General features: G+C 35.8%; 1 protein-coding gene across 2 annotated transcripts; it reads right to left on the bottom strand.

Moving 5' to 3' along the window:
• Positions 1 to 1506: 1506 nt before the first annotated feature.
• On the bottom strand, positions 1507 to 11968 carry LOC113434552 (uncharacterized). Of its 2 annotated transcripts, none has more exons than XM_087929174.1 (4): positions 11576 to 11968; positions 6939 to 6980; positions 3955 to 6722; positions 1507 to 1904 (listed from the first exon to the last, which is right to left on the bottom strand). In XM_087929174.1, exons 2-4 carry the CDS (start codon positions 6973 to 6975, stop codon positions 1836 to 1838), a joined length of 2874 nt encoding a protein of 957 aa, XP_087785300.1. In that variant the 5' UTR covers positions 6976 to 6980; positions 11576 to 11968; the 3' UTR covers positions 1507 to 1835. The 2 variants fall into 2 exon arrangements, with proteins under 2 accessions (XP_087785300.1, XP_087785299.1); XM_087929173.1 differs by having other exon boundaries at positions 11465 to 11968.
• Positions 11969 to 12144: the final 176 nt, after the last annotated feature.

Below are 12144 nucleotides of genomic sequence, written 5' to 3' on the forward strand. Positions count from 1 at the left end.
CATCTCCTCCCACTATGACTGTAATTTTGTTGCTGGTATCCTTGTGATTTTTTAAATTGACTGTTTCCTAGTATGATTTGATTGCTTGTTGTACCCTATGACTATTATTAAGGGTTGAACCTTATGATTATTGATGAATGTATATTTTCTATTATGTACACTGAGTGCATATACACCAAGACAAATTCCTTGTGTGTCCAATCACACTTGGCGAACAAAGAATTCTATTCTATAACTATCAAACAACAAAATATAAACATATGAAATTAAGAGGACAAGTAATTACTTTGGCAAACCTAGCTGGGAAAGATGCTATATGCTTACCAGAATAATCTGTAGCTGCTGAAGATAAGGGACTCCCAACTATTGAAAAATTGTGAATTTTTATCTTGTATTTAGTCAACTGAATGTTACTGTCTTGTTTTGTTGCCATGTCCATGGTTATTTCTCGTTCTATATTATGCTTTGCAGTTAAGATTTTGCTATATTTTTCACTCTGCAGTTTGCAAGCTATCACTCCTTGTGCTGGCAGCACAAAACAGGGTTCTTCTGTCTAGGCTGCCATCTTGCCTCCTCCACAAGCATCAGTTGCCTCCTTCCTGCCTGGCTGTGCAGATTCCTATAGCAGGTAAGTCTCTGTTCCCTGCTGCATTTACCAGCTTCATCCTGGGGCTATACCCTCACCCAGCACCTGGATCCTGGGCCAGCAGCAGGAGTAAGATGATGGCGAAGGTAAGCCGGGGTAGGGCTGGAAGTGGTAGGTGGCAGAGTGCTAGGCCAAAAGGGCAAAGATAGAAGATAGGTAGGCAACACATATTGAAGTAGTCCATGAGAACATGACCATGTTCTATGGTTGTAAATGCAAGCTGGTCACCCAAATTTTGATCATGTGACTACAGGAGTGTTGCAACAGCTGGAACTTTGACAACTGATTGACTACCATTCACTCAGTACTTGGGGTGGGATCACTGCCTGAAAGAGAGGGGGATCCTTTAGAGCAAGACTGTGAAACTTATAGCGTCACTGAGTCATTACATGATGTATCATGACTTTTTCCCTTTGCTAAAGGCATGGAAGTTACCAGCGTATGACGCATCTGGCCCATGGGCCATGAGTTTGACACCCCTGCTTTAGAAGGATTAAGGAGACATTACAGCTTGGAGTTGGTTTGGTGGAGGAAACCACTGAGGTCAAACCCCTTACACCTATGTTTACTGTTTTTCAAAGGCATCTGGTGAGATTCTTGCTCTTTATGGATCAGCAATAAAGCATTTATTTAGATCTATTCACGGAGTGGTTTTGGTTGTTTGCACCTGACAGCACTGTTATAATTTGTATGAATGGTCATTAAGTGAGGACTACATGTATATGTGATGGTGATGACCAAACCTGCTTTAAAATGAATTGTCATTGCTTGATTTACAGCACAACTACCTGATTTTGGGGGAACTAGTCTATGAAAAGGTAAGCTGTTATTAATATGCTAGTTTGGGATACTTTTTACTATTTTTGCTGTAAGAGGCCACTGTTATCTACCACTCTGAAATTTATCAAAGACATTTTCTATTTAGTATACATTATTAAGAACTTAATTCTATGCATATTTATTCAGAAATAAGTTCAACTAAGTGTAATGGAACATATCTCTGCAGGAAGCTTTTATCTTCTCACCCGTTATACTTTGGAGCGGCATGTATATTCTTCATCGGTGAAATTATATCTGTTTATGCCTCTGTTTTTGTGGTACTTCAATGGATTTTCTCTGAAGTTCATATCAAGATTTACCAACATTTCATTATTTTTAAATAATCTTTTTCTTACTGCAAATGACTGCATTAATTTTTTTCTTGGCAGTATTTACATTGTTCAGATCTCTTCCAACCATGATTAAACTTCAAAGACTCCTAAGAAAAATAAAAACATGTCAATAATGAATACAGATTACTTGCTTCATTTTGAGCTACGTTTATGATTTTGCAAAATGTATCAAAATCTAGAGCTTAGTATATTCAGTAATCTCTAAAAATACTATATTTTTAGTGTGACTTTATACACATGACTACAATGTACTTTATTATACAAATATAATCTACCTTTTCCAGATACTTAATACAAAAGCAGTGAAAATAATATACATTATATTATTAATTTAATTTTGTTTACACAACTGGCTGCAATTTTTTTCTTTGATCAGAAGGCAAGGAAAGAAAAAAGCAGTACTTGCTTTTCTAGTTATACAAAATAATATATCATTTGTAAGAAAGCCTTAAGTTAACAAAAATCATTTTAGCATTTATGTCTGGTCTAAATACAGGCAACACCAAATGGAAAAGACAACGTTATGCAAAATTTATTTTGCTTTGATGCTTGCTTGTACTTTAACTGGTATGTGGAACACAGTAAGTTTGATTGCATAACTATAGTACGTAATTTACTAAATATTTGTATCATTTATTTTATTCCATCTTTATTATTTTTATAAATAACTTCAGGTGGTGAACATACGTAATACTCCTTGCTCCTCTTATTTTTCCCCACAACAAACAATAAACAAGCAGAAAGTTTTTCAGCTTCAATAAGGGACTGAAGATGACTCATAATTCATTTAACACTAGTCAGCAAATATAAATAATATTTAAATGATAAAATATTCAATAATTTACGCTATTTAAACTAAGGTAAGCAAAATCATTTTAAACAATATTTTTAAAAAATCAATATACAATTATCTTCTAAACATAATGCTTTGGAATCTGGGCCATAGCCTAAGACTTTCAGCCATATACTGGACAGGCATATACTGGATCTGTTTTTTATTTATGAACAGATAAGTAACGTGGATATTTAGGATATCTATCTTTTTCTTTGATCAAAACTCTCTGGTTAGGATATGAATCCTAAAGAGCCTGCATCTATCGAAGGGGCTATTTAAGATAGTCCGCCCCAGACACCTGATGGACATTGATTAGTGTTTGTGAGAAAAGGTAACCAGACAAAGAACAAGATTGCCTCCTAATTTCCAAAGATGAAGTGAAAAATTGCCCAATACAGATGTCACCACATAAAAAGTGAGAACAATTATCTAGTATTGCAAGCTAAATAGCAGCTATAATATAAAATAGCAGCAAAGTAGGTGAACATCTCTCCACTTATTATGACTGCAGGTTCTTGTTTGGTAAACCTGCTCAGAATAGTCAAGTTTCTTTTAGGGAAGGACAGGAAAGATATAGTGCCTGCAGAACAAATTGATGATTTTACAAGCTTTGGCAAGCTCATTTTTGTTCAAGGCTGGGTTTAGCTTTGAGTAATCATGTAAGTAATTGCTATGACATTTTGACCTAGGATACTTTGGAATTATTCAAACTTAATAGCTCTGTAATATAAACTGTGCTCCTGAGGATTGGGTCTGTGCCCTTGCCTGGTGCTCCTGGCAGAATATGTGTGATTCAATGTAGCTAATGACACTTTAAGGAAGGGTGTCCTACTTAGAAAAAGGCAGTGATGTGTGGCTATTTTTGAAGAAGCCATTTTTAAATCACAAATGTATTGGACAACTTCCATCTGTCTTCAGCCTCCCCATATGAGAAAAGTTTCAAAATGCAATAGCCAGGAAGCTAGCAGAGAAACCTATTATTGACAACAGCAACATATTTTAGGACAGCATTTTCTCAACATACATGCAAAATCTTTTGGGATAACACTACTATTTAAGATTGAATCTATATTATAATGCATTGTAACTATTGTCTTGCTTGTCAAGAACACATTAAATAAAGAAAACATCTAAAAGTACTAGTTGCTTTTCTTAGAATTAAAAGTTAAATGTATTTTTCTTCTAAAAGTATTAACTAAAAACAATGGGCTAATTCCTAGGTAAATGCACACTGTACCACAGCATTACTCCAAATTAAATCAAATTAAACGTGTGAGTGTGTGTGTTGACAAAATACAAACCTGGGTAAGTTTGGGATCCTTCCTTTTTGAAATCTCAGATCTGTTTCCTGAATATACATCAATTTGCTCAGGCTTGAAGAGAGAGATTTCATGGGAACATTTACACTGCCTTTTAATTTGCCGATTAGGATCCACTAGAAATATACTCTCTCTATTGAGATAGTTCTTTGGCATGTGGTTTTCTGAACCAAGATAATTAGACACTTTTGATGTGCTGAGATGTTCTTTAACAGCAGTCTGGCAGCATGAACATTCAGGTTGATAAACGAAATGTTTTGGTATTTGATGACATTCATTAGTTGGTGATGAAATGTGTGTGGTTAAAAGATCAGCCTCTTCTAAATCTGAACCTAGATGAAATTTGACTTTTCTTTCACCTATTTTCACTGTTTCACTTTTTTTCACATCCTCTTTCAAATTCCTTATGGGAAATCCATTTTCAAATAAAGATGCTACTTCAGTAACCTGGTTTCTTGGAGCTTTCTGTTTGCATGAATTGTGCGAAGAACATGTTGGAGAGACATGGTGACAATCACAGCACACTTTCTCTGTGTTGAAGGTTCCTGCAGTGGAATTCCATCTGTTTGAGGCAGACTTATTAGCTTTCCAATTACTATCTGGAGTTGGTCTAGTTTTTCTTCTACCTGACTCTGAAATATTGTTGTTAGGAAACAAACCACTTTGTGACATAGTTCCACAGGAGCACACTGAAAACTTCTTCAGGACCAAACTTCCATCTGCTATCTGATTAATTCCAAAGTTCAGTTTTTCCATACTTCTATTATTACACACATTTAATTTATTTGGTAGCAGTTGTGTTTTAGAATTTTCACAAGGGGAATGGCAGGTGCTGTATTTACCATAAGATTCCACAGGACTCCAAAGATCCCTCTTCATTTCCACACAGGGAGCAGATGAATGCTTACATTCATTTGGAAAAATGTGCAATGCTCTAGGACTCCTTCTCTCTGTTTGCAGAGAAGGAACATGTGAATGTCTCACCTCATCTACAAAAGATAATGTTGTAGGAAATGGAACAGAATAATTATTTGAATGTGGATGAAGTGGAACAGTTGAACTCCTTTTGTCAACTGGCATATGTGAAATAAAAGTATCATTTGCCTGTATCTTTGAAGTCAGAGAAATATCCTCTTTAAATTTTTCATCTCTGTTCTGTCTGCCAGTCCAGCCTAAAAAATAATTCAGTATGTTTTGCATCTTCAAATGATTTTTTTTTCTAATTGGAGAAATATAGTGAAGCCTTTCAAAACTGTTTTTAGGACTTAGCAAATAACAAGAGGAAAATCTATGGATGACTTTGCCAACTCGAGTTTGTTTGTGAGAACTTCTGTCACGAGTTAAAAAAATTTCAGAATTTTTGTCTTCAGAATGCAAATCAACAGTTAAGTCAAGCAATGGGCTGCAATGGCATTTAGATGTCTGATTTAGAGACACATATTGTTCTTTTACTCTATTTTTGTCTATAGGTTCAAAGTCCAATCTTTTAAATGAATGAAATTTGGAGAAGATAGATGGCTTACTTTTATATTTTTGGTCTCTTTGCAATGTTTTCTGTTTGGTAAACACAACTGATTTTACAGGCTTGGACACTTCTAGTTTTCTTTTTTGAAAAGCAGATTTAACTGGATTTTGGGGTGATGACTGAAGAAAAAAGTTAGGTAGCTGATTTGCCTGTGAATATTTGAAGTGTGGGAAGCATGAATATGAGGACCAAAGATTTGATGTAGGTAATGCTTGATCAGAATATTCATTGGAAGAACTAGATTCTCGTGGATCTGAGTGAGTTGCTAGAAGATAATTGGCTTCATCGATTAGAATTTGAGAAAGTTCTCCCTGCTTTTTAAAATGTATGGCCTCTTTTCGTGGCACTATAATAAGATGCAACTTCTTAAACAGTGGGTTATGTTCAGAGTCTTTAAACTGAAAAGCTAAAGCATGCCTCTGGGAATCTTCATCCTCACTCACATGTGAAAGTTCAGAATTGCTTGCTAATGAACTGTCTGGATATACATAAGTTGCTTCCAATGTCAACGAAATAGACTCTTCTGAATTGGAAGGTGAGCAGATTTGCTCAGTAATTTGGTTGTTAATTTGATAAGAATATTCTGAGGAGTATTCTGAATGGCTACTTACTAAGTGACTTTCAAAACTAAGGAAGTTTTTAAGTTTCTTCAGGTCTTTATTTATCTCAGTAGATATTGGTGATTGTTTGAAAGATTTATAGCAAATATTGTCCTCTATTTTTATTTCTGTAGAAGAAACTTGCACAGCTTTGTTTTGCTTTTGAGGTAGAGAGTTACCATCTGATGACTGCTTCTGATGGAATTTATCAAAAGCACACGCTTCTTTCACTGTATAAATGATTTGTCCTTCAGTGGAATTTTTAGTAAGGATCTGTTGAGGGGTTGCTTTATTTAAACACAAATAGTCTCCATGAGAGGTACTGTATATGAATGGAACTATTTTGCTTGAAAAAGATTTCAGTGACTGGCCATTTGTATTATACCGGTAATTCTTACATTTGAAAAACAATATGGATTCCAGTGATAATTCCTCTTGCAATTTACTAGTGCACTCTACTTTTTCTCCTTGCAGCAAAGGATTCTCTTTGCAGAAACTTGCACTGTTTGCTTGGCTATTTTCCAATATAAGCACTATGCCATGCAATTTCTTTTTCCCTTTTTCTTTTTCAAACAAACTGCATGAATCAAAATAGAAGTAATTTTCAGTGCTAGAGTCAGTCAAATCTAGGAAAAATAAAGGAAAAAAACAGAAATGTTTGCTTTCTAATTGTTGATGTTTACAAAATTCAGCATTACAACAAAAATGTAAACTGCCTATGCTAAAAAAAACCCCAATACATTTAGTAACTTAGAAAAAGCAGTGAAAATACCAATGAGTTTCCTTGTTGTCTGGCATCTTTACACTTTGTTCCCAACAGTCAGAATAAAAATCACACTCACCTTCTGTGTCACAATCCGCCAGGTTTTTGCTGGACATAGCATCTGAAACAGAAATATAGTATTATATACATTTTATCAGAAATCAAAATAAAATTAAAATGTATCTGACAGGATTTCCATACTAAAATAATATCTCAATATTACAAAGAATTAATTTTTAGAATCCATGGTCCATTTATATTTGTGTTCATACATAAATCAATAGATTGGATGTAATGAACTCATATCACTTACCATAAATATCACAATATATAAATTTAGTTAAAATGTTCTTAATATGTAAGCAGAATCAGCAATTAAGAATAAAAATATTTTAAGAGATACAAATATTCTATTTATATGTTAATACCATATGTAGGTTTATAACATATAGGAGTACATGGTATTCTTCTAAGTAAATTAAACTAGCGGTACCTGAACACACTTGTAAGTGGATCATAAGCTTCCTAACAGACAGGAAGCAGCAGGTGAAGCTAGGCAGAATCACATCTGATACCTGTGCAATCAGCACAGGGCCCCCCCAAGGCTGTGTGCTTTTTCTACTTCTCTCCTCCCGATATACCAATGACTACATCTCAAATGATCCATCTGTTAAAATACTGAAGTTTGCTGATGACACAACAGTGATTGGTCTCATTCGAGATGATGAATCCGCATACAGACAGGAAGGTATACCATATGCCTCGTGGTGTAACCGGAACAATCTGGAAATGAACACACTCAAAACCGTAGAAATGGTGGTAGACTTTAGAAGAAACCCTCCCATACTACCACCTCTTACAATACTAGACAACACAGTATCAACAGTAGAGACCTTCAAATTTCTAGGTTCTACTATATCACATAACCTAAATTGGACACCTAACATCAAAAAACATCATCAAAAAAGCACAATGAAGAATGTTCTTTCTGCGCCAATTCAGAAAGCTCAAACTACCCAAGGAGCTGCTGATACAGTTCTACAGAGGAATTATTGAGTCTATCATCTGCACCTTTATAACTGTCTGGACAACAGGACAGACACAGACTTCAGAGGATAATTAGGACTGCAGAAAAAACAATTACTACCAGCCTGTCTTCAATCGAGAACCTGTATACTGCACAAGTCAAAAAGAGGACTGTGAAAATATTTACAGACCCCTCGCATCCCGGACATAAACTGTTTCAACTCTTTTCCTCAAAATGATGCTATAGAGCTCTGCACACCAGAACAACTAGACACAGGAACAGTTTTTTTCCTGAAAGCCATCACTCTGCTAAACAAATAATTCCCTCAACACTGTTCAACTATTACAAAGTTTGCACTATTACTGTTAATCTTCTCATCGCTCCTTATCACCCATCTCCTCCCACTTGTGACTGTATGACTGTAACTTTGTCGCTTGTATCCTTATGATTTATATTGACTGTTTCCTAGTATGATTTGATTGTTTTTTGTACCCTATGACTATTATTAAGTGTTGTACGTTATGATTCTTGACTCTTGACGAATGTATCTTTTCTTTTATGTATACTGAGAATATTTACACCAAGACAAATTCCTTGTGTGTCCAATCATACTTAGCCAATAAAGTATTCTATCTATCTTCTATCTGTACTATATATGTTTATTTATACCATAGAGAAGGATTTGGATATATTATCTATATATACTAATCTCTCTAAGAAGCAATAAATTAGAATGCATCCTACATTTTCTAAATCATTCTTTCTTGTTCTTTTAACTACTTTTCTGATGCTCCATGTGTAAGTTATGTAAACATATCAGACTATTTTTAAATATTTCCAATTTGATCTCTTTGAGATTTTCATGTCTTCCACAATTATTTTGCATGACAATTACTTCAGTGTCTCCTTTAGAGTACATATCAACATGACTGATGATTTCAATCCTGATGATTTCAAGTCCTACCTGTTGCTTTTTCTATTCAGTTGTTATCCTAATATCTTTGTGCAATCATTTACATCTCCTTGTCTTGCTGTTCTCTGAAATTCAGTGTTTATTCAACAAATTTTCCTTTGCCTCTGTTGTCTTTTGCTTTTTGCCCTTCTTCAGTCGTTTTTAGGATATCAGTGAGCATCCCTTTTCCCTCTTTTGCTTTTTGCATTTTTGGGAACATTGGGAACATTAATGTGACAAAATTCAGTCTGGTGTATTTTAGGTATTCTATTTATCAAATCTAATATAATCCAATTTATTTAATCTGTAATTTTCATTGCATAACTATATAAAATGCTGCTGTTGTATCTTATTGGTTTCATGACTTTGTTTTCTTTAATTAAGCCATAATTTTGCAAGATGCTTGCAATTCAAGCTGCAGTCAGCACTAAAGTTTCTCCATCTCTATTTGTGGAGAATAGACTATCAAAAATAATATTTTATCTTGCTGAGATTCACTATTAAATGATATAATCATTTTTTAATTTAGCTTTCAACTGTATAGTTTCAGATACCTAGGCCAAATGTATTAATTATTCAAAATGCTATTTTACATTTCCATTCAGTCCATAATAAATGTGTCATTGTTGGTGCTATGTCAACACTGCATCACAAGTCATCATAGAATGTTCAGTTTCACTTCCTCTGAATCTGTGGTTGGAGTAGAGATTCAAGTAACTGTAATATTGTAATGGATTTGAACTAAGAACAGCCTATCAGTTTTGGGGGTATATCCAAGCACGAACTTTGGCATCCTTTTAATAATGGATACTCTATTGCCTCAGTCTGCAGAAAAACGGATGCTTCTCTGATGTGATATGATCCATTCCATTCCATTTTAGTTGCTGATTCCCAGAATGTTAATGTTCCTCTTGACATTTCTGCTTTGATCACACCAAGTTTGTCTTATTTCCTGGATTTGACATTCCACATACCAATGGTATACATATATATTAGCAGTACTGCATTTAAGTCCCCTTTTGTCTCTGGCTACAACAGCAGCTGGATGTTCTTTCAGCTTTAATCCTGCCACATTAAAAGCACTAGTGCTTTTCATACTTGCTCTGTCTTCTCCCCCAATAGCTTTTTGGATATCTTCCAAACTGGGGATGGGGAGTGTCAAATTTCAGTGTCATGTCAAGTTTATCCTAGCTGAGAGTATCTTTTTTGTTTTCTTGGCAGAATACTGAAGTGGGTAGGTATTCTTTCTTAACGATTTCTCCCTTGGAACCTGGCATGTTTGGAGTGTTTACTTAATAACTGCAGATTGGTATTGGTGAACCTAAAATTATGTTGTAATTATATATACACTTCCCTGGGATTAAAGTTCATAGAAGAAATAACACTTACTTTTGAACTGATACGTATAGAATCACACTATTAACTAAATTATTTAAATAATTAAATATTTAAAATAAGCAGGCAAATATATTTTATTGGACCTATTTAAATCAATAAACTAATATGCAAGATTTCATCAACCTAAAGTGATCTAACAAAAGTTGTTACTTTTTGATAGCACTTACTATATCAATTTGAACATTAAAGCCCAAAACAAACTGCACTTGAAATACTGCTATCCGCTAATGGACCAGGTTATTCTCAATTTTCCAGGAATCTACTTCTCTGCATGACTATTGGAAAACAACAGACAAAAGGTTAAAAAAAAAGATTGCACTGATCTTAACTCTCTTCACAAACTTTGTTATTTACATTAAGTGAATGCCCTACCTTGTTAAATTGTATTATTGACTCATTCTTCAACTGAAACACAAACATGAAATGTGCTATTATTGATCCGTATATTGCTTATATAGTCTGAAATTATATAGTCTTCTCTTCTACAAATAAAAGATGACAAAGGTAATACACATTACTGACCATAAAGTTTAATTCGGCTGAATTAAAAATAATTTAAGACTGCCTTGTTGATTGGCTAGTCATAAGACAAGGCCACTGTTATGAAGATATATAAGTAACAGGGAAAAAAGATGCTGTTGTGCCATGGTTCAATAAAAATGGAAAAATACCGAGTCTCTCAATTCCGTTATTACTACCAATTGTAAGTTAGCAGCTCTTTGTATGATGCCTATTTACATAACGTTCTTGCTCCACAGCCTGTATAATTCAAATTTTACACAGAAGAAACAAGAAGTAGGTATTGATATCAGGCTGACCTTCTCTTGGCTAGGTAGGGACATGTCAACTCCTACTTGGATAAGAAGCTGCCAGGGAAACCCAACAGGTGGGAAACTGTGGAACTGTTTGTTTTTCAAAGTGTCTGAAACAGTATTAAAAAGAGAACAAGAAGAAAGGGGGGAGGTGAGAAGGAAAAACAAGGATCTTCTAAGTCAGGGGTCTCCAAACACGGGCAACTTTAAGACTTGTGGACTTCAACTCCCAGAGTTGCCCGAGGTTGGAGACCCCTGTTCTAAGTGACAGCTATTTTCACACATGGGTACATTTGGGATATGGATAAATAAGAGGGTTGTACCGATGAATGCTTGGATAGTAAAGCATTGGATAGTAAAAAGAAAGAGCCTGTTCCAGAAAAGGAGGGCTCTCCATTCCGATTTTTGAACTTCACCTCAACCGTTTGGAGGACCCATGAACGCCCCCTTGGAAGGTTTACTCCTGCTCGCCCTCCCTCCTTTCCTCAGTGTCCATCTCGTTCCACGACGGACGCTTCTCCTCTCACCCGCTGGGCGTCCCCTTCGCAGGTCTTAACAGCAGTTCATCCGTGCAGGGTTGTTGTTGTTTTTTCACCCCAAGGCAGCAGACATGATGTCAAAAACGCTCACAAGTCTGACGCGTGACCTCTACACCCCTCTGTGACCGGACCCCTACATGATGAGGTCACCTTTCCCGACCTACAGCCGTCTCTGCAAGGAAAACAGCAGCTTCCATAGACAGCTTCCCGGTTGTAAAAATGGCCTGTAATATCTTTTTGCCCATCCCGTTTATTTTGACTTCAGCCCCAGATTCCAGCCCCTCCCTCCTTCCTGGCTGCGGACTGGCCACCATCCACATTCAAAAATGGCGCCCGGAGCGGGAGGGAAAAAACGCGAGGGAAAAAATCCCTAACAGAGAAACACGCAACAGGTAAAGAGCAAAGAGGAGAAGGCGCCGGGACCCGCCTCCGTATTTGCATAGGCTCCGCCTTTTTCCTCGGCGTTCGCCATTTTTTTTTGTGGGTACTTCTCTGATATGATTACACCCCTGTCAATCAGTGCAACGGACACCGGTGTTCGTGGATAGGCTGAAAGG

This window comes from Pseudonaja textilis, chromosome 3 (assembly GCF_049901715.1).
Source record: "Pseudonaja textilis isolate UNSWEBS1 chromosome 3, rPseTex1.2, whole genome shotgun sequence".
Taxonomy (NCBI): Eukaryota; Metazoa; Chordata; class Lepidosauria; order Squamata; family Elapidae; genus Pseudonaja; species Pseudonaja textilis.

Coding starts and splice junctions, on each gene's coding strand:
- LOC113434552 (XM_087929174.1), bottom strand. CDS start 6,975: ATGTCCAGCAAAAACCTGGCGGATTGTGACACAGAAG. Junction 6,723..6,938: donor GGCGGATTGTGACACAGAAG/GTGAGTGTGATT, acceptor TATTTTTCCTAG/ATTTGACTGACTCTAGCACT. Junction 1,905..3,954: donor AGGATCCCAAACTTACCCAG/GTTTGTATTTTG, acceptor TATTTTTCTTAG/GAGTCTTTGAAGTTTAATCA.